At 36.3% G+C, this 23,589-nt stretch overlaps 2 protein-coding genes across 2 annotated transcripts in view; both read left to right on the top strand.

Annotated features, from left to right (window-relative positions):
- LOC107665051 (voltage-dependent R-type calcium channel subunit alpha-1E-like) overlaps positions 1–23,589 on the top strand; it is a gene marked incomplete at its 3' end in the record, with an annotated part of 118,466 nt that overhangs the window by 24,173 nt on the left and 70,704 nt on the right. The window contains exons 2-4 of the mRNA XM_016455796.1: positions 355–621; positions 9,629–9,734; positions 10,346–10,485. Coding sequence (XP_016311282.1) covers positions 355–621; positions 9,629–9,734; positions 10,346–10,485 — 513 coding nt within the window. The remainder of the gene's footprint in view (positions 1–354; positions 622–9,628; positions 9,735–10,345; positions 10,486–23,589) is intronic.
- Positions 15,066–22,269, top strand: LOC107665050 (poly [ADP-ribose] polymerase 2-like). Its single transcript, XM_016455794.1, is given in 16 exon segments — positions 15,066–15,099; positions 18,093–18,166; positions 18,330–18,380; positions 19,003–19,099; positions 19,192–19,267; positions 19,348–19,450; positions 19,560–19,621; positions 19,623–19,708; positions 19,860–19,998; positions 20,388–20,451; positions 20,564–20,698; positions 20,830–20,957; positions 21,122–21,221; positions 21,361–21,459; positions 21,698–21,822; positions 21,912–22,269. Coding segments are annotated over 16 exon segments (1,533 nt in total). The 3' UTR covers positions 22,072–22,269.

Raw genomic sequence — 23,589 nt, 5'->3', positions numbered from 1 at the left:
CTACTGAAAGTGGGAGCTGATTTCTACTGTTCCTCAGAAAAGAGTTTGCTCTCCTCCTGTTAAAAAGAACATCTTCATGGGATGTACGACTGGATATTCGGATTATAAACGGTTTTATTCCCCAGTTTGCTTTCAGGTAATGTTACTTTTGGTGTTTTGGCGTTTGTAGGGATGTATGTTGGAGTAAGCTACGTGTTGCGCGTGCTTGGAGGATTTAACGGTCGTTTAATAACTCGTCGTTTGTCATAGCAGGGAAACTCTTGCAGTTTGGATGCTTATTTGCAGTTCACTGTGTGGAAGTAAACGTACTTTTTTTGCACCTGGCTTAGATTTCTCTGTTTTTGCTCCACACAGAATGGCTCGCTTCGGAGACGATGTTCCCGGTCTGCTGGGAGCCGGGGATGGGGGTTCGGAGCGCAGTCGGAACCGGGATGCACCGCCGGTATCCACAGGTGGAGTTTCACCAGCCTTCAAACAGACCAAAGCGCAACGAGCCCGAACCATGGCTCTGTACAACCCCATTCCGGTCCGACAGAACTGCTTCACCGTCAACAGATCGCTCTTCATTTTTGGAGAGGACAACATCGTTAGGAAGTATGCTAAGAAGATCATAGAATGGCCATATCCTTTTGTCTAAACGGTAAAACACGCCCTGCCCCCTAAAACACACGCTAGATGTTGACAGCGCTGCCAACACGTATTTTCAAAAGCGCATGCAACTCCTGTGTTCATTTCAGCTGATCTGAAACTCAAAATTGTTTAATCATAATCAAACTTATTGGTTAAAATCTCGACTTTAATTTGAGTTCACTTGCTTTCATATGGTTCATATAAAGAAACGTTAGGATCATAGTACTTTAAGACTCAAAAAAAAAAAAACTGTAATAAAAAAATGACTATTAGTTAAAAAGAATCGTACAACAGGTGTATTCAAGTCTTTTTTTTGTATTTTGTATTTATAAAAAATGACATCTATAAGTTAGTAAGAAATGCATATTCAAAATGGAATTCATACAAACAATGACTTTATAAATACAATTTAGTATTTTGTGGGGCATAAAGTAAAAAATATATAACTCTAAATATATATATATATATATATATATATATATTTGAATATTGCATAAAAATAGGCTAAAAAGAAAAATGAATGAAGCGTGTTTTTTTTTTTTCAAATATATTAATAATTCAACGATGCTGTCTGCCAGTCAACTTTGTTTGTATACTCACATGCCTTCAACACCACTAGACTAGTTTTTAGTCATTAAATTGATTTTTTTGAAGACAATTATATAAATGTTTTTTCCAAATTGCTAAGAATCTGAAGCATGTTTTATATAATTTTTTTCAAAGATTTATTTTTTAATAATCTCTTTCTCAGTGACCCACTAACATAGTGATTTGCATGTGCAAGATCTGCTGACAGGTTTGGGCGTGAGATTGTACTCATTGACCTGGTAATGACACAAAAGTAAAAAATTATGTATTCTGTTTGTAAATGTATGGAACATTTCAAAACACTTCTTGTTTTACACTACATAATTCATTGAACTGAATTCAGGACCATGGACAGAGACCACGGACATGAATGTTTCACTATGTTTTCAAACTCAGAAAAAAGCAATAGTTTACATCAGGAGCAGGGCTTTATAATCCAGGGTTAAGAATAGTATGTTTTAGCATTCCAAATAACAGTCTGTGCGTAAGTGTCTTCTATTGATGATGAGGTTTATGTTTTGTTATGAGCTCTCTTTGTAATTGATGCTCTGTCAAGATGGTTCCTGATGATGAAGAGACATATAAACAATCGTTGATGATTTTGCCAGAAGAGGGAGAAGAGATCTACAACATAATCCTCACAGGAGGTGTTTGGACGCATGTCATTGATTACAGACTTCAAAGTGCAACGGTGTGATTAAAAAAAGCCTTCTCTATGATGCAAATGAGATGAGTCAGTGACAGGAGATGATAAGCCCATCGACCATAGTTGTCACATGTGCGCACTACTGGAACAATTGTTGGGTTTTTGCCCTTTTTTTAATGCCACAGCAGACTGTCCAGACATGACCGTGTGGCTTAGCATTTACTTAAATTAGGCAGAGATCAGTGACTAACTGTAAAGGATCAGTAAAAGCCTTGCTGTAATCCAGTTATTACAGAGTTTGCTGGTTTAAAGCAATAGTGTTTGAGATTTAAAGTCATTTTAGGGAAAAGTAAGAGTGTTGTTTGAAAGCCATTGTCAGGTGGAACACAGTATGTACTTATGTAGATATTACAAGGTTTCTATGGGACTTAAAAAGTCTTAATTAGCCCTTCAACAAATTAAGGCCTTAAAAAGGTCAGAGCAAAAAGTCATGACATTGCTAAAATGTAATATTGTTGTCTTGTTTCCCAATACAAATATCCTAAACATCCTTAAATCAAGATAAATTTACTTGAGATGCAAAATGAAAATAATAAGGCTTGTTTTCTGAGAAATATATAAAAATTAAGTGAGCTTATGCTTAAAACATGAGCAAATATTTGTCAGTGGGGTATGGAACTTGTTCTTGGTTTAATCATAACTTAATTTTGATTAATTTCACAGAAAACAAGACTCATTATCTTATGTAATTTGCTTAAGGAAATGTATTTTAAGAATTTTTAAACATTTGCACTGGAAGATTTAAGAATCTTTTAACATTTTCACTAGAAAACAAGAAAAAATACTAAGGAAGAGTATCACATTTTGCAGTGTGATCAGAAGGTACAGTAAAAGTTATACCCATATTCTAGTGAAAAAAGGGGCTGTAGCATTCATTCCCTTATGCAAAACCTTCAATACCCATAATGCACCTTTGCACTTTTTGGTGCCACCCATCTGTTGATCCAGTTGCCTGTGGATGGGAATACAAAAATGCAGAAGTTTGATCTCTAGTTTAAATAAGAGCTCTGGAGCTGTCAAAAGTTCTCTGGTTGACGTGTTTTGCATCATCAGGGAGACTATTGGTGACAAATAAATGGGGATATCTGAATGCATGTAACATGGAGAAAGAGTACATATTGTTCATTTACATATACTACCTTAGTAACTTAGTAACAATACAAAACTGGTTGAAAATTGGCGGACCTACACTTTTAACATCCAAAAATATAGCTGTATGGTTATTTGTTTATTTATGTTTTAAAAAGTTCTCTTTGAGTGACATTTAATGTCAAATTTGAAATGAGAAAAGCAGCTATTTGCTCACACATCTAAAAACAAACATCTAAATGCCAAATGCGTATGCATGCTAAAAAGAGAAACTTCTCACTATGCAGGCGAGGGCTGTAAAGTGTGAACCAATCTGAGCCTTACACAGAAGTGTAATTTCCAAAGAAGAGAGACTTTCAATAATGTGTCAGTGTATGTGTTCCCTTGTTTTCAGCTGACTCCAATCCTTGCCTAGTGTTGAATGTCATTCCTGTTGTTTTGAAAGCCATGAAGGAGGGATGACATTCGAGCGGATACATGCTGTGATTATGTGACAAAAGGTTTGGTTGTTTATTGATGCCTGTTGTAAGACAGTAACATGCTTAATGTTAAAAGCTGTTCAGCAATCTAATGATGAAAGAAGGAGAGTGATTGAGGCTGGTGATATCATGGAAATGTGCTTGTCTGCGCTAATTGATACGTCTTTGTGCGTTCCCTCTTTCATTTGTGACAGCGTGACTCAGAATGTGTGTGTGCGCCTGCATGGTAAATTCAATTATAGCATCTATCTGGTCTCGGCTCTCTCATGTACCTAATGGCCCACTTGCGACATAATGCAAGTGTCAGTGTCGGCGATCACTTTAGGCAGATTTTAAGCATATGGTCACACATCTCTTGCTCTTAGACCGAGAGCTTCAGGGGACTGAAGAGACGGAGGCTCTGCTTATGGTACTGTAATGACTTGGCATTGCCCCAAAATAAATGCAAGAGTCTGTTCCTCAGAGAAAGGAGCAAACTACATCCCTATGGGAGTGATTCTCAAGTGTATTACAAGAAAAGATCAAGAGCGTAATTAAATATATGTTGTAGACTCATTATGTTTTGGATTAGGAGTCATTAATTGCCAATGGTAATAAGTTGGCAGTTTTTAATGACTTTAGAGCTGTTCACACTCGTGTGAGGAATTGCTTATAAGAGTTTTGTTCCAAAACCCAGCAAACTGCCTATGGAGGGAACACTTTAATGCATCGCAAGCGCTGCACTGAGAAAAGGAGTGTTCTGAAAGGTAGGCGTCTTAATTATGCTACCTCTTAAGGTACCTCGTTTTGATCAAGGTTTCTAAGGTTACCATCACATATATCCTTCAGGTACAAGGCAATCCCATAATGCATTGTTAGAAACTGTGAAATTCAAGGGTAAAAGAAATGTTGATTAGAAATATTAGAAAGATTAGAAACATTAGAAACATTGTTATTGCCCAACTCTATTGAGATCAATTGTAAGTCAAGTGTTTGTTTGTGCGGCATGAAGAGATGTTGGCTACTGTATATAGGTGTTCCAAATCACTCATTTAAAGGTGGGGTAAGTGATTTTTCAAAAACGCTTTAGAAAACTAATTCGGGCCGAGTAGCAAAACAAACTTGTAGCCAATCAGCAGTAAGGGGCGTGTCTACTCATGATGTGGAGGAGAGAGAGTTCAGTGCACAGGACGGACATTAACCGAGCAGAGCGACAGAAAGATAGAGATGGTGGATAAAAAAACAAAAGAGGAAAACGTCTGAGGAACAAAAGAAGGCTTAAGGCAATAAGGCAAGAAGTAGGACCCGTGTAAATATCGGATCAACTTTCCAGCGCTGGAGAGTACTCAAGGAGCAGAAGGCCTCCGATCGGACGCCGAGGTTGCTTTGTTTCTTCTCGATAGGTGAGTAACATCGTGTCTGCACCGCAACAGCTAAAGTCTGTCTAGTACACTGACTGTTGAAAATCATTTGAAATTTGTGTCAATACGTCATGAATAGAACGCAGCAGTATTTTTCTGTCGGGGATTTGTCGTGTCGTGCCGCGCCGCATCCAGTGTAGACCATAGATATGTATATATATCTATGGTGTAGACAGCATCACTGATTATAATGAGTTCTATAGTATTTTGTTTGCGCCGCGCCACTCGCGTCCGGTGTAGACACGGTGTAACATTGGTTTTGCTTTGTTTCACAGAACTAATTGTTGCCTGGGTTGTGTACTTATGTGTGGGGCGGAGCTATCAAAATAGGGGCAAGACCCTTTTGGGGTAGGGGCGTGTTTGTTTTGGTGATTTCAAATGTCAACATTGGCTACCAAAAATCGCTTACCCCACCTTTAAGAAGTTTCCTGATGTTTAGGATGCTGCCTTAGAAGCTCACTAGGTTTTGGAAAATCTCTTCTGGCATATTTGTATGCTTTATTTTTTTGTAAACTTTCTTCTGTTCTGAATGTGTGACTGAGCACTGTGCATGATTTTTTTTTCAAATACATGTAATGCAACATGTATTTTGAAATACAATGTAATGAACATGAATGTGTGACTAGGTTCATATGTCTAACCCACATACTGTATGCATTTCTGTTGCAAGCATCCTAAATGGATGGTTCTTGTTGTATCATGTTGCACTGTATGACAGCTGTGGCAGACCAGGAAAAGTATTACCTCCTGCCATGTCTCATAATTATAATGCAGCTGAACAATGTAGGGAACAGCTGTTGAAAAGAAGACTTTTCTATTTCGCTGTCAAACAAAGACATTGTGACCTTCCCAAGGGCAAAATAGCTCCCATGCTAGTCTGTCAAGTTCTTTTTGAGTGTTTTTCTAGATGCTGATTACTTCAGTCAAGATGTCATCAGGATGCTAGTGTTTATGTTGTTATGGTTTCCACAAGGTTACATTGAAGCTATTACTTGGTGTTTGCTCCTCTGAGAGAGAAAAAAAAACATTATTTTTGACAAAAATAAAGTTGAATCTCCATGAGTCAAACACACTTTAAAAAAGTAAATCTTGCTCCAATTTAGATGCATGCATGTCTCCCACACAGTGTTCATTTGTATGGGAGGAACAGTCAGCTTTTGCATGTGATAGTATTGGACGCTGCCCAATTTTGCTAATCTTGTTTCATTTTAATAATGAACTTTACTTTTTTAGATTTACTAATGTGATACATCATGGGATTTTATCAGAGCAGTAAGTTTTAATTGTAGACTCTTGAAATATATCTGAAATCATTGGCTTTTCAAAAGGATTATTAAAGCTTAAGCTTGTCAACATTGATTTGTGTTATATCATTAGTAAATTTATAATAGATTTTTAATTTATTTATTTATTTAGCAACCAGTGTGTCTTAACCAGGTGCGACACGGCACGTTTCCATCAACAAGTGATTTGTCTGTTCACACCGAAAGCAAAGATACTGCAGTAGGTGACGTTAACAACCAATCAGAAGATATTTAATGTTTTATACACTGTTATGAGGAGATTTTGGACCAATGAGATAAAATTGAGTGGAATATAAACAAATAACAAAATGTTCTGTTGCCATATGGACTATAATTAGGGAAAAATAGATTTTTAATTAGAATTTTTACATTTAATAAATTAAATGTAATTTTTAAAATTACATTTTGAATTGTATTTGTCTGTTGTAAATGAAATCATAATAGATAGCAAATTTGTGAAAAAAGACACACCTCTCCTCATGTGTACACACAAATATGCACACACATAGCCTGTGGCATAACCAAAGGTCACACCGGTTTGCAAAACAGCATGTTCACGAGCCCTGAGTGGTGCAGCATCGACAACCTGTGTGTGAGAGCGATAATTTAGGAAGGCTTTGTTTGAAGTGCCGCTCGACGTGTGATTTGAGCTCAAGCTGATGGAGTGCTGGGAGGAGGGACAGAGATGTGTCTGGAGAGAAATGCAGTCATTTGGTTAATTGGAAAACTTACAGATGGAGTCATTAGGGATGAACATGTTTGTTAGGGTGTGGGTGTGTAGGCAGTGAATGTCGCAGAGGGGTGGAAGCACGTGTTGTTGCCTCTGTTAGTGACGCACATGGGAAGGAGATCATCAGGTGATGTCATTATTTGGCATCTCGATTCCTGAAGTGGGCTGGTTTGGCCACGAGGTCAGGTGGACAGGTCGGTTGTGGTGGGTCGATGGCATCTGCGGGAAGGACAGGGGCTTAAAGAAGCGAGTGGGGCGCTTTGCTGCTTGGCCGGTGGGGAAGCCGCAGCTGTTTGCCCCTCTGATCCCCACTGTGTGGCTGAGGGAGGAAGTACCCCAACGTGCCCATACTTACTCAATAATTGATCCTGTCAATCCTAGGCCCTAGGCCTCCCTCCAGTGAACAGGAGAGAGAGAAACAGAGGATGCAGTGGGAGGTGTTAAGGATCTCTTCATTTGCCTTAATCAGGTTTGGAAAAAAATCACCTGATGAATGAGAGTTCTAAATTCAAATCAAATGAATCCTGTTTGCTTTCTTAAATCATGTTCCTGGTCTTATCGTGCCTGGTCTTATTATTCTAAAGAAAGAAAGTTTGCATTTTGCATATTATTATTAAAGAAAGAAAGTTTGTGAAATGTTTCTTGAGCACCATATCAGCATATTAGAATGATTAACGAAGGATCATGTGACACTGAATCTCAGAGTGCCAATGAGAGTTCACTGTGGGCTTCTCAGAATGATGACGCAGAAATAGAAACAATTTTTCCATGCATTTATTCTCTGTATATCTCCTAATCACTTTCTCTCTCTCTCATGCTCCAAGCTTTCATTGGATTGAAATGCAATTCATTCTTTTTGCTCATTGAAAAGCACTTTGAACTGTATCACATTCCACTGCCACTACTTGCACTGCTATTTTGAAATATATTCCAGCAAAATGTAGAAATAGACTGAGAGAGCTTGGAAAAGAGAGAATTTGCTGATAAAGTCGCTGAAGGTAATGGTGATACCTGTGATCCTGTGGCTGGACTATTCAATATTGCCAAATTTCCTGAACTTATTTAGAGCTTATTTGAAGAAATATTGAGTATCGTGTGTTGTGGTGGGTACATTGAAAGGATGTTTGTGTAGTCAGTATTGATTGTACGAATGCATTCAGCAGCATGTAGAGAACACTGATGGCTCAGAGACCATATTAACTCTGAGTACTGACTTATGGCAGACAGGAGAGAGCCTGTTGCCACGGATACCATTCTCTCTCTCTCTCTCTCTCTCTCTCTCTCTCTCTCTACCTTTCTCTCTCTCTCTCTCTCTCTCTCTCTCTCTCTCGCTCTCTCTCGCTCTCTCTCTCTCTATTGCTCTTTCTCAGATTGCAATGGCTGTAGTCTCTCTTTCTCTCTATGTTCCTCTCACACTCTTTTGCTTCTAATAAAAGCTAAAATAATGTATCCATGTATTAAGTTACCAGCAACATGTTTTTTTAAAGAACTACTATGAGAACTGGCAAAATTATAGCCAAAAACATATCAAAACAGCAAATTGTAGCAAAGAGATGTCAGATTCGTTTTAGATAAAGAGCCGTACTGTAGGGGAAAAAAGTAACTTTTTGCATTAAAAAATGTATTAAATGTATTAAACCCATGCAGAGCATGTGCACAAGATACTTTCATTTTGAAGATTATACAGCCTTTTTAGAACACTATTACTTTTGAAATGATCCTCTTTGTATTTATAACATTCTTTTATTTAACTAAACATGTACTGTCTATTTTACCAAAACATATGTTGATTTTACTGTTTATGCCAATGCCAACATGTTGCTATTATGCTACTAGAACAAGAACTAAGCAAAGTCTGGGCTTAATTTAATGAACACAAACTAGGGAAAGAAAGGCACAGAAGAGAGAGAGACTTCTCCAGAGGTCTGTTCTCTAGCTGCCTGTTCTATTTGTACTGAACTCCCTCTATCTTCTCTGTGTTAAGCAGATTTGGGCTCTTTTATTTATCGTTTATCGTCCCCACACACACTGGCAGAAATTGGCAGGTGCCTACATAACAAAATCCAACATTTTTCTGTACACATCCAAATCATTGGTTGACTGTGAGCTCACAACCACCAGAGGTCCTGAAAACATCTTGTGAACTGCTGCTCTCTTCCATTTGACAGGACAAGGCATTGGTCGTCATGCACTTGTTGGCTGTGTGTGTGTGCGTGAGGGAGAAAGAGTGCAGATCTTTTACACATGCACACTGAAACATGCTCTAGGGGTCCCACCACCATGAAAAACCTGGAAATATTAGGAAGTTCTTTTAATAGTTTGGAAGTTTGACTATAGATTTTTTTTTTTTAATGACAATCCATAGTGGTTCAGTTTGTCAGATTTGTGAGTGAATCATTCTGTCAAGTCGTTTCTTTTAAATTCAAACAGGTTCACAAATCAAATAGGCTGTTTTATTAATGTACTATTAGGACTTGAGCAAGGAACTAAGATTTTAACAATTAAATTGTTTAGTTTTTTTATGGTCAAGTACAAGTAATGACAAATGAAAAGTTTTTATATACTCAAGTACAGTATGTGCTGTTTAACTTTTCAAAGTGAGCACAGTAACAGAGTGTGATCTTGTGTTAATATGCATTCCAATGACATCAGTTGCACAATCTGTCTTAAGTATGTACTCTTCCTTAACATTCCTCCTCAACTCCGTTTGAATATATGATCCTGGCCACCATTATCGCCAACTGCATCGTCCTGGCCTTGGAGCAGCACCTGCCTGGAGAGGATAAGACACCCATGTCAAAGAGACTTGTGAGAACACGCCTACACTCTTAAATATACATATATAAACTACACATGAAGCATTGCTATCCTTATCTCCTCTTTCAGCTATTTTTCTGTTTTCATTTGAAAGTTATACATTTTTCATTTGTTTATACAAATAATTTGTTATAAATGAATCAATTTGGCCTAGTTATCTACTTATAGATGCATTTCTAGCAATTTGTGTAATGAGAAAACCTACTATTCTGGATCATGGTCTAGAGACCACAGTTATTCTTTAAATGTAGTACAGCCCTTCTCTCTTGTGCACTCATATTCTTTGTTCTTGACAACTTTATTCAGACTGTAGTTTCCCCCATTGAATCACTCACCACAAGCTAATTATTCCCATTCAAAGAGTGTTTCGTTACTATTTTACTTCTGCAACATATTTCTGAGTGCTTGTTTAAACAGAGGCAAGTAGTGGCACTCTTACCTCAGTAAGTAAAACCTAAATTAAAGCTTAATAATGATTAAATCTTAATAATGAATTTGTTGAATAGAACATTCAAAATCTGATGAGCACCCTACCTAGATTTTTCCCCCTTTTATGAAGGTAGCTTCTGTTGTCTTACACCCAATCCATTCTCTTTTTTCAGGAAAAAACAGAGCCCTACTTTATAGGAATGTTTTGCTTTGAAGCTGGAATAAAAATCATCGCTTTGGGATTTGTATTCCACAAGGGCTCGTACCTGAGGAACGGCTGGAACGTCATGGACTTCATTGTTGTCCTAAGTGGGTGAGTAACAAGTGCTACTATCTTCTCAATGACGCTGGGCTTGCTGATTTTAAACCTTCACTGGTTATGAATTTCAGTGCATGGTTTTATTCCACCTTTGCTTGCAGATCAGAGTTAGTCAGCTGACGCTTTTGATAGTTTCTTTGTATTTTGCACTGTTGAAAAGGAGAGTATTTCCTTGCGGGCAACATTCTGCATTGGCAAGATGTTGCACAACACAAGGTTGTGGATTTGCTGAAATTTGCTGGACTTTTGCCTCATTTTACCTCATTAAACTCTGCTTGATTGAATCATCTGGGGAGAGTGTTAACTTTCAGACCAGACTGAGTGAAAAAATGAACAGCACCTTGAAAACACTCTATCGCCAAGAACAGATATTGCTTTAGCGCTGTCAAAACAAAAGTGTCAAGAAGTGCTCTCCTCAAGGGAAAGGCTGCAGCAGCTTTCATTTGCAGAGTAAACCACAATTTAGAAGCCTGGGTGATGGGCAGTGGCCATTTTGCAGAAAGAAGGAAGAGAAAGAAAGAAAAAAGCAGACACACATACACAGTGCAACGTAACAATACATATGAAATATTAATCGCTGTCATAATGTTAAAGTACAAAGGGAGATGGGCTTCTTAGAGAATTTTACATGATTCCAGCTCGCTTTCATTATTGATGAGCCCTGGATATTTGTCTGGATTAAGAGAGAAAAAAAATGCGAGAAAGACTTTAACCTCTCAACCCCAATTTCTCATGGGCCTGTAAGATGTATACTGACACCTGACACGCACACACAGAAATAACAACACACACAAACACCCTTGTATATACACCTCTGTGCCTGTAAGTCAGGACAAAGTTGGTTATACACATCATAAAGGGACGTAATCATCAGCAGCATGATATAATCATTTTAGAGACATCACAGTAGCAGCACTGAGGTCTCGTAATCATAAGGTTCAGACTGGTTGAAGTGTAATTAATTTGATGACTGAGAGTTTAAAAACCATTTAAAATGACTCATATCAAGAAATTTCCTCAGCATGTTTCCTGCACAATTCTGATTTTGCCCCCCAGCTCTAAATTGGTCATTCTGTACCTACACTACAGTAAAAAAGTTTGGGATCAGTAAGTTTTTTTTTCTTTTCTAATGGTCACCAAGTCTCCATTTATTTAACCGAAAATAGTGGTAATGTTGTGGAGTAATATTACGATTTAAACGTTTTGAATATAAAAATGTTGTATATACAGGTGCATCTCAATAAATTAGAATGTTGTGGAAACAAAGACTTAAACTACTTCAGTCTGTGTGCATTGAATTTATTTAATACGCGAGTTTCACAATTTGAGTTGAATTACTGAAATAAATGAACTTTTCCACGCCATTCTAATTTATTGAGATGCACCTGTATTTGGAAGTGGATTTATTCCTGTAATGGTAAAGCTGAAATTTCAATGAAATATCAATGTTGAAAACCTTTTTTTGCTGCATAATATTTTTGTGGAAAATGTATATATTCTTTGATGAATAGAAAGTTTAAAAGAAAGGAATTTATTTAATTATTTTTTTTAAATGCCAAAGACTTTACTATCACTTTTGATCAATTTAATACATTGTTGCTGAATAAAAGTATTACATAAAAAAAAATCTTACTGATGATCACAACTGATACTTTTTTCATTCATTCATTAGATAAGCTTTGAGATGGTGAGTTTTTCAGATTTGTTCAATAAATAAAAGTAATTTGTTCATTAACTGGGCTGTATGGTCATACAGCATGTTTTTTTTTGTTACCAGCTAGTGTAGACAATGCAATAGAAAGATATTTTGTCTTAATGTCTTTGTGTTCATTTTATCTCATCACATTCAGACTACAAGCTAAAATGAGATTAAGTAGCAGCACTGCTGAATGGTGGTAAAACATGTAAAAAGTGATTGTACTTAGAGCTGGCTCGATACCACTTTTTCAGAACCGATACCGATCCGATACCAAAAATTCTGAGTATCTGCCGATACCGATATCAATCCGATACCAGCACATTTTTTTAAATCAGTGTAGAATTTCTATACCTCAATGTGTAGGTCGATCATCACTCTTTTGTATGTTACACACAATCTACTAAATATAGACAGCTTCATTATAAAGAAAAATAACAAACAAAAAAATATATAATCATAGTCTATGACAAAAATACTATTATAAACTAGGTAAATTGATAATTCAGTAGCAAAAGTTACTCTAGAAAAATAACGAGTCCACAATAATTTTATGAAATCCTAAATTTTAGTTAAAAAATACATTATTTAGTGGGTAACAAATAAAAGTGAATAAGTGTAGGACTAAATCTGGTAGGCCTACACATTGCTCTTTGTATTGTTGTAAAATACGTTCATGAAAAACAAGTAATATATATACTGTATATACTATAGTAGTCAACATTTCAAGTGGATCAAAACCTTTCATCAAAGTTGTCCTAAAACCAAAACAATACCCGTTCTTGTCTTAGGACAACTTTGATAAACTTTTTTGATCCACTTCAAATGTTGACTACTGTATAAATTAAAATACAGTTCTTTTAAATGTATAGCAGAGTAATGAGGCAGTAACATATGATAGATAAGACAAACAAGAAAGGCTATTAATAATCTTTCATTGCGCAAAATTATTATAATACTAAAGGCTCCAAATACAGAGCGGCACAAAGCGCGTATGCGCATCCCATGCGCAGAATGATGCGCTTGAAGCAACACGGAGTCACAGCGCGCAGCGCTCCGCATAGAGAAGTTCAAAGTGAAGAGATATTGATGTGTAGTGTATCAAATATGTGCGTTAGTTTATTGAGCCTTTTCTTTGAATGGTTTTTAATTTCAGTTACTGTGCTCGTGACGAACAATTCATAGTGCTCTCTACTCCAGTCTTGTGATCTAACCAGATATCCATTAGAAATTTACACGATTTAGAAACAGCACGAAACTCCAGCAAGATAAATTCCTTTTATGAAAAACCATATATCTTTATTTACAGATCAAGTATAACATTAGGAACATTTAATGATCTTGAAGAGAGTTTCATCATCTTGACTGTCATAACCGAATGCGACGCGCAGTTTGAATGCTGAATGGAGGATGACAGACAGCCGCAGCGGAGAGAAGAGTTTACGTGAACTTGACTTGAATATTCAGCTGTGCCTCACATTAAACTATGGAACAGATTCAGAACACTTGAAATATAGTGCCCGAAAACATTATTGTGCTTTATAATGTTTGTGTGGCTTTCGTGGGGCTTAATAATAACACAAAATAGTATACGCACTATATCGGATTTGGATCGGTCTCGTCTGACCGATACCCGATCCGGCAGAAAATGCCAGTATCGGAGCGATACCGATACTGAATATCGGATCGGCGCACCCTTAATTGTACTATTTATTAATTTCTGTAGAATATCTGTTATGTATATGATGATGATTAATTTCATAATGTCTTTGTCGTTGTGTTGTACAGATTGTTTCTGTATGTGCACAGGATCAGCTTCTGGCATCCTGGTTAGATTTGTGTGCTGGCAGTACCCACATAATGATATTCCCGATTATCTGGTAATCTTTAGTTGATGAGGTCAGAGTTAAAATTGATTGAACTTTGAGTGTCATGTTACTACACTTGACCTGTGTGCAAGGTGTTGCCCACTGTAGCTGGATAATTCCTAGAGTACATAATTTTTCCGATGGAGCAAAGGTGTAAAGTCGGTAGTATTTTGCATATGTGTAGACGAAATGTAGGCAGTCAGATCTGCACAAGTTTTCTCTGTTCCTTTTACTTGCACTTATCCTGTCTATGTTCCTCCATCTAGATGAAATGCTGAGGCAGTATTTCATCAAAGCCTTGCACCCTCATTAGGAGTTGAGTGAAGATTATTAGATCTGGTGGTATCAGATGAGTCATAGATTTTAATGAAGTCACGTGCACAAAGAACAAGGAGAAAGAACAGAAAATGAATGATAGAGAGAGAGAGAGACAGTAAGAGAGTGGAAAGCTCATCAAATATATTACATCATTGTTACTACATAAAAACTGCATTGAAAATGTATGGTAATTGCAGTTATTATTTTCAGTTTACTAATTTTAAGTCATTATTAAATAAGTAATTTACTGTTGTACAAGCTTGCAACAGTGGCATGCCAAGTAATTGACTACAAATGCACAATACCTTTCGTCTTACTGAATGTATTGTTTGGGGACATTATTTATTAATTGAAAACTGATTGATTTGTGAAAACATAAAGCAAAAAGAAAAGCATTTATTTGAAATAACGTGGACTGATGAATTATGCACCATAAGACCAGGAATGTATCTTAAAGTAAGTTTTTTTGTTTTTTTTAAGCACATACTGCCTTGTTCATCCAAGCACTCAGCATTGCATTGAAGCATTTGTTGACACTAAATTCATGTGTTCTTGTGTCCTTTCCAGTGTCGCTGCATTCACAGTTATCAGTGCATGCAGGCGTGTTTTTGTGCTAGTTATCATTCCTCTGCTCTTGACTGTGTCTTAGCAGCGTTGTGTACAGGAAGTACAGATTAGCGCAGCATGGTGGCATGGTGCAGAAGTCTGATTGTATAGTCGCTGTGAGTAGGTGGATAAATGGGTTGCCAGTCCTTCCTTAAAGCCTATTATCGGCTGGCTCAGGACTCCAGTCATTTAAATGCAAATGGTGTCTTTGCAATCTTGGGTCTGGTTGCAAGTCAACATCGAGCACCCAGAATCTTGGGGAATGAGAGGACCTCATCCCTAATGGCGTTAATAAGCACTGGTGTCTACTAGTCACCCGCCCCCTCTTTATGCCTCTGTGGGCATGTGGCATGGTGTTCTCCCCTCGCACACTCTATCTGTATCTCTCCGGCTCTGCCAAACATGTAGAGCTCTCTCAGAGAACCTGATAAGCATCATTCAAATCCACCAACATTGGTCTGTTCTGCCAATTTTATGAGAACGTGCATGCGTGACAGTAAACATGATTTCTTTGGATGATGAAAATTATGAATTACTTGAGTGCACAAGCAAACAGCAGTACTAAAAACAGTAATTTTTACTTTAAAACATATTTAACAGGGCTTAACACTTACCTTTTTCCCAAGGAGCGCATGTGCTCTTAAGTTGAAAAATTTAGGAGCACATTAAAAAAATGAAGGGGCGCAATGCAAATTTTTCAAATTTCGTGTTTTAGCTTAATAAGGGGCTATATAGAGATTTACAAACACAATTATTTAATTTATCAGAATAGAGAAGGTGCACAAAGTTTTTTAATTGTTTTGCTTCAGACTATTTAATAGGCTAATTATGTAATTATTTATAGTCCTGTCAAATTGTATGTACATTAGGTATGTGACCGTATCAAATTTTCACAATAGTCATTGAAGCTTTTGTCATGGTATATGGTTTTATCACAATATATAATTTAGTAAGTAAAAAAAAAGTGTTGTTTTCCTAACAGGTTAAATAACTTTATTAAAGATCTTTTACTAAAGAAAGAAAAAAAAATACACAAAAATATAAAAAAACAAGTGTTTCAAGATTAGAGGGCAAAAGATTAAAGTTCAAATGAATGAAAGAACATTAGGTAACACTTTACAATAAGGTCCCATTAGTTAACTTTAGTTAACTTTAGTTAAAGCAGGTTAACATTAACTAACAATGTGCAATAGCTAACTGTTGCATTAGTTAATATTATTTGTTAACATTGATTAATAAAAATACAACTATTTATTGTTTATTGTTTTTGTTTTGTTTTTTTGTCAGATATTTGTAATCATCTGAATGTAGGGCAAAATTTAGTTTGTTTTATGTGTTTGTAATTGTTTTATTGTGAATTTTTTTGTGCTGCCATTTTGGCCAGGACTCCCTGGAAGAAGAGATTTTGCATCTCAGTGGGACTATCCTGGTAAAATAAAGGATAAATAAAATAAAATAAAATTGTTAGTTCATGTTAGCTCCATTAAATAATATTAGCAGACACAATTTTTGATTTTATAATGCATTATTAAAAGTTGAAATTAACATGAACTAAGATTAATAAATGCGGTTATTGTTATTTCATGTTAACTAAAGTAGTTTAATGTCAATGGAACCTGTTAAGTGTTACCAAACAATAATAACGAATCAGTCAATATATAGGTAGGCCATGTTTTAGGTTAGATTAAAATAAAATAAAAAAGTTTAAGTTTGAAAATAAATAGCTTATTAAGTCTTTAAGTATTAATTATGTGGTGCTATAGACTTGATCGGTGTCGCGTCATAGCTGTGTGGGCGGAGTTGGCGTGGGGGAATACAGTCCTTTCCCCCTCATTGGAAAAGCATGGTGTTGACTCAGAATGGCCTAGATAAAATTATTTCTGCCGCTCGACAGAGCAACATACGCATAAAAACTGAGCCGTATTGGGTTGGACTGTCCGTACGGTATCTGTGACTGGACAAACGACCCAACGAAATGGCCAGAGGTGTCGTTTCCCAACATTTTTTGTTACCTAATTGAGCAAGAGACCGCTTAGGCTACTACAAGCCTATACGAGACGGCTTGTGAAAGTAAACATTTGTCGTTTTGTTTTGCTTAATTTTAATAAAGTGATAAAGACTTGAGTAAAAGCCTTTCGTACTTTCTTATTGATATATTAAAAAGTTTTTTAACATTGACAAAACAGGTAACATTAAGGTCCACTGAAGTGCCTTGAAATGCGCAGCGTTATTCTATGTGGTGTGTGCTGCGGCTGCCTAATCATTTTCACAAATATATGCCGTAAAATAAAGATAACATGAAAATATGTATATAAAATACCAAAAAACATGGTTATTGGTTACTATAGTTAAACTATGGTAAAAACAACATGTTTTGCTACACTAACCATAGTCTAACCATGGTATTTGTAGTAAAATTGTGGTTATAGGCTACAACTTGTAATAAAAACGCCAAAAAAAAACAAAACATGGTTAGCCTACTATACTTTTACTATAGTAATACCATTGCTAATTTTCATAAGGGATTGTGTATAATAATATGAAATAAATGTTTTAATAGATTATGACATCACAAAATATCAGGGAGTGAGATTTATTTGATTGCGATGCGAAGGAGGGTTACTGTAAGTTACTTTACTGTAATCAGAACTGGGTTGCGGTGCAGGGGGACGGGACTAACGACAGATCATTGCAGTGTATCAGTCATATACATTGTCAGATCAGGTTTTTTAACTTATTAGAGGTACAGAACGCCACACAGCAACTTTTCGGCATTGCACCAAGCAAAAATCAGTCGAAATCATCACAAAAAATAAAGATCAAGCACCTAACAAGGTCTCCATGCATTAATTCTAATGGTTTGTTTTCCCCCTCGGCATAAACGGTTATGACGTTTTTGTGGGCGTTCCCAGCAATGCCGAACAAGTCTATTTTTCAACCCCTCTCCTTCAATCACCTGTCAAATTGACCACTTTCCACATTCCGATTGGACAAAATTTGTCCTGTCCTACGTTTTTTAAATTTTTTATAACTTTCACTCACAAATGCATCACGTCGTAGGTTAAGTACATACGTTTCAGATTGACTGTTGTTGTTTTTTCCTCGTTTTGAAGAAGAGGTTGTGAAGACAGTGGTTATGAAAGGTAAAGCCCCAGTTGATCCGGAATGCAAGGCTAAAATTGGAAAGGTAATTACCTTAAATGTGTTATAGGGTCATTTGAAGTGAAATTACTGTACAGTATTTGACTGTTGTGTAATCACTTTTAAAACTTCCCTTTTCTTCTAAATACAGACTTTGTTTACTTCAATGCATTCTTCTCATTAGATTTCTTTTCTTTGGTTATTCACAGGCCCACGTCTACAGTGAGGGGGCTGATGTATATGATGTCCTGCTGAATCAGGTGAATATTGAAGATGTTACAATACTGTTCAAAAGTTTGGGGTCGATGAAGGAAGTCTCTTATGCTTACCAAGGATGCATTTATTTGATCAAAAATAAGAACAGTAATATTGTAAAATTATTATAAAATTATTATAGTTAAAAATGACTGTTATCTGTGTTGTTATATTCAAAAATTTAAATTTATTCTTGTGATGGCAAAAGTAATTTTCAGCAGCCATTACTCCAGTCTTCAGTGTCACATGGTCCTTCGGAAATCATTATAATATGCTGATTTGCTGCTCAAGAAACATTTCTTATTAGTAGCAATGTTGCAAACAGTTGCTTAGTATTTTTGTGGAAACTGTGCTTCCTTTTTAGGATTCTTTAAAGAATAGAAAGTTCAAAAGAACAGCATTTATATGAAATAGAAATCTTTTGTAAAATTGTAAATGGCTTAACTGTAAATTCTGATCAGTGTAATGCATCCTTGCTGAATAAAAGTCTTTTTTTCTGTGAATAAAAATATCTTTCTTTCAAAAAATAACTTAACCATAAACTTTTGAATGGTTGTGTTTATTAATACATAACGTGCAGGATATGACGTTGTTTGATATCTTTTCTTTGGTTTTTAACTGTTACAGACTAATCTTCAGTTCAACAACAATAAATATTACCTGATTCAGCTGCTTCAGGACGACAATGGAAAAACTTACAGCGTTTGGATGAGGTGGGGACGAGGTGTGTACCGAAACACGTCAGATGCTCTTCACCAGGCTGGCCTTTATTATCATGACACATTATCATCCATGTTCTTGTGTTTTTCTCTTCAGTGGGTAAAGTAGGACAAAACAGCTTGGTTAACTGTGGGGGGAATCTTGCTCAGGCCAAAGATGCGTTCAAAAAGAAGTACATTTTTTAAATTAATCCATGTTATTTACTCATATAAGATATAAGAAAGATTTTGCTTATAATCTGCTTATATGCAGATTCTTTGACAAGACCAAAAATGAGTGGGAGCATCGAGCAAATTTTGAGAACGTTGCAGGGAAATATGACATGGTATTTGTAGACTACAGCACTGAAGACAAGGTAAAAAGAGATTTTTGCTCCCAATACCACATGATCCATTGCTCTGCATTGCATTTATGTTTCATCCCTAATTGTAGTCAAATATAGACCTAATTTTTCCTCTCACCAGGAGAAGGACAAGGCTGTGGCATCCTCTCCTCCTCAAATAAAGCCCTGCCAACTGAACAGCAAGGTCTCTCCTAGAGCTTATATGTGACCTCAAAGCCATGGAAGAGTGTGTGCTAGAAATGAAGTTTGACACCAAAAAAGCCCCACTCGGTGAGTGTGTGTGCATTTGTGTACCAAACTGATGGAATTAATCTTGTATATTCTTAGTGATGATGAATGCATTCAAGCTAAACAACACAAACATTTTTATATGATAAAATTGCAAATGAAAACCATTAAATTATTTTGTTTTTTGCTAAAGGAAAACTAACAACAGAGCAAATTCGAGCAGGCTATGCCTCTTTGAAGAGGATCGAGGAGTGTTTAAAGAAAAAGAAGAGTAATAAGGAACTCTTGGATGCATGCAACCAGTTTTACACTCGCATTCCCCATGACTTTGGGTAAGTTAGACTACCATTCAAAGGCTTTGAGTCAGGTCAGTTATTTAGCAAGGATACATCAGTTGATCAAAAGTCACAGTCAAGACTTTATAATGTTAACATTTTTTCAAATAAATCCTGTTCTTTTAAAAACTGGAGAAATGGCTGCTAAAAATTCAGCTTTTTCATCACAGGAATAAATGACATTTTAAAGTATATTAAAATAGAAAACATTCATTTTAAATTGTACTAACATTTCATAATATTGCTGCTTTTTGATCAAATGAATGCAAACTTGGCAATCATGAGAGACCTTTTTCAAACACATACACACACAAATCTTCCTGAGGCTAAATTTTTTAACAATAGTGTGGCTAATATGGTTTAATGACTACTTGATGTTCATTCAGGTTGCGGACACCCCCCATAATACGCACAGAGGATGAGCTAAAGGAGAAAATTGCTTTGCTTGAGGTGCGACATTGTAATTGCTGCTCAATATTGCTGATGTTGAATGGTTAGAATTGATTGACAGTTTATATTTCACTGCATTCACATGTTTATAGTCATGTTTTTTGTCTTTTAGGCTTTAAGTGACATCCAGATAGCAGTGAAAATGGTTCAGTCTAGTATTCAGAATGATGAGCATCCTTTGGACAGACAGTATCAGTCTCTACGATGTCGACTGCAGCCACTGGATTCTAACAGCAATGAATACAAGGTACAGTGTGGGACTTAACTCTTTTATGGCTGAAGTACAATATAATATTAATAGTAGAATTTTGGATGGTGGATGTTAACTAGTCTGTTTAAATATGCAGTTTTAGACACAAACTCTCTGTCTTTGTGAAGGTTGTAGAGAAATATCTTCAGTCCACTCATGCACCCACCCATTCTGACTACACAATGACAATTCTGGACATCTTTACTGTGGAGAGAGAGGGCGAGAAGGACAACTTCTGCTCTGAGATGGAAAACAAGTACCAAACCACCTTCCTCAATTATACTTCATCAATTATGTTATGCTCTATGTAAACAGGAACTCCCTTAAATTCTGGTCTAGTGTGTGCCTCATCTGATTTCACTGAATTACAGCAATCATATTTCAGATAGTACACGTTGTTTTTGTTGTTGTGGATGCTAGAATGCTCCTGTGGCATGGTTCCCGTCTGTTGAACTGGGTGGGGATCCTGAGTCAGGGGCTGCGAGTGGCCCCTCCAGAGGCTCCAGTGACCGGATTCATGGTGAGACGCAGAGATATACTGAATCATACAAATAATATCAATATAATATCGGCTCCCACCATTACAACATTCTTTTTAAAAGCAATGGACTACAACAATTCAAACCAATATAATTTTGTAACTTTTCCTCCCCCTCAAGTTTGGTAAGGGGATCTACTTTGCAGACATGTCATCTAAAAGTGCCAATTACTGCTTTGCCAATCAGAAGAACAACCAAGGACTCTTGTTGCTGAGCGAGGTTGGTTTTTTGTATCTAAACATGAAAAGATCTGCTCCCACTTCCAGAATATTTTTGTGGAAACTGATACTTTGATGAATAGAAAGTTGGATACATAGAAAAGGACAGCATTCATTTAGGGAGTATATTTGAGTAAAAACTGCTACAGTGATGTAACTTATTTTTAAAAGATATAAAAGCTAAAATGATTACAAGCTACTGATTACAGGAAAAAGTAACTTCAATATTTTGTTCACAGGTTGCCCTTGGGAATAGTAATGAACTTTTGGATGCAGATTACAGTGCTGACCAACTGCCTTCTGGGAAACATAGCACAAAAGGCCTGGGGCAAACTGCGCCTGACCCAAACAACTATGTTGCGTTGTGAGATTGCGTTTCGATTTTCTTTTTTATGTTTTACATGATTAAGTCATAAGTGCTGTACTGAAGATTTTTTTCTCGTTCTCTCTCAGGGATGGTGTGACCGTACCCATGGGGCCCTCGGTGAAGACCGGGGTGGGGCAGAAGGGAGGTTACACCCTGCTTTATAACGAGTACATTGTTTATAACCCTGCTCAGATACAGATGAAGTATCTCCTCCGAGTTCAGTTTAACTTTTCTTCGCTGTGGTGAGGCAGTCTGGATTCTTTACATTTAGAACAGGTTTTACAGGTGAAGGACCTACACTATAGTTATACTGTATGTAGCTCATGTGTTCATGAACTTAAATAGACTTAAACATATTGTTCTGTAAATGTCTGTTGTAACTTCAATAGCTATCTGAAGTTGAGTAATTTCCGTTGACATAAATGGAATATTGCAATTATTAATCAAAATAAAATAAAATAATATTACATTTTCTACTGTTATACTGTGTTATATATGATTTTGTTTACGTTTTTCTCTAAATCTGTGAAATACAAACAACAGAATCTATTAGTTTGGTAGAATGTATATGACTTTATTACACTGAAGCATAAATTGAGTAGCAGTACATCAAAATTAATATAAGGGGGAATGAGTGTAAGATGAAAAAGCTGATAAATTCAATATTTACATGATGATTGTAGAAATACACCTTTATTTAGTCATGTTTTGTGTGAGAGAGAGTATATTAATGGGCCTCATGAGTATTGAGAGTATTTCTGTGTAAATCGATATTTACTATGTAAATACCACTTTCTGTTTAATTTGCATATGAATGGTTGTATGAGCACTTTACACAAAATTGTGTTCTGCTGCATGAATATATTATATATGTCTATGCATAAACATTGCTTTAGTTCATGGAGTCCACCCCAAATCAAGATGTAGAGAAATATCACAATGATATCCACGTAAAAGAACAACATATATTATATGAGTAAAAATGTCTAATTTAAAAATAGTGATAATCATTATTATAAAAGCTACTCTAGCATTGGAGTAGTTCGAACCAAAGCTTTTGATTTAGAAAATAAGTGGACATGGTTAGCCTACTATACTTTTACTATAGTAATACCATTGCTAATTTTCGTAAGGGATTGTGTATAATAATATTAAATAAATGTTTTAATAGATTATGACATCACAAAATATCAGGGAGTGAGATTTATTTGATTGCGATGCGAAGGAGGGTTACTGTAAGCCCCATCAGAACTGGGTTGCGGTGCAGTGGGGACGGGACTAACGACAGATCATTGCAGTGTATCAGTCATATACATCTTCAGATCAGGTTGTTTAACTTATTAGAGGTACAGAACGCCACACAGCAACTTTTCGGCATTGCACCAAGCAAAAATCAGTCGAAATCATCACAAAAAATAAAGATCAAGCACCTAACAAGGTCTCCATGCATTAATTCTAATGGTTTGTTTTCCCCCTCGGCATAAACGGTTATGACGTTTTTGTGGGCGTTCCCAGCAATGCCGAACAAGTCTATAGACTGCCACTTGAAAACCGTCATTTTCTGCCACCAGATTGCCCACAAAAAACCGTCATCCCTGTTTCAGATCTGTAAGACTATCCCACTCTCTAATGTCAATTTCGTTGAATAACAGTGCTTATCGCTGGGTGACAAGCTCTTGTAATATGCGGAGAACATTTTGAAAATGACATCTAATCAATATAATTTATAATCTTTTTAAACCTAACTATTTTGTACCCTATCTG

Source organism: Sinocyclocheilus anshuiensis, unplaced genomic scaffold, assembly GCF_001515605.1.
Source record: "Sinocyclocheilus anshuiensis isolate Anshui unplaced genomic scaffold, SAMN03320099.WGS_v1.1 scaffold555, whole genome shotgun sequence".
Lineage (NCBI taxonomy): Eukaryota > Metazoa > Chordata > Actinopteri > Cypriniformes > Cyprinidae > Sinocyclocheilus > Sinocyclocheilus anshuiensis.
The sequence above is the reverse complement of the archived record's forward strand: the minus strand, read 5'-3'. Positions and strand labels throughout refer to the sequence as shown.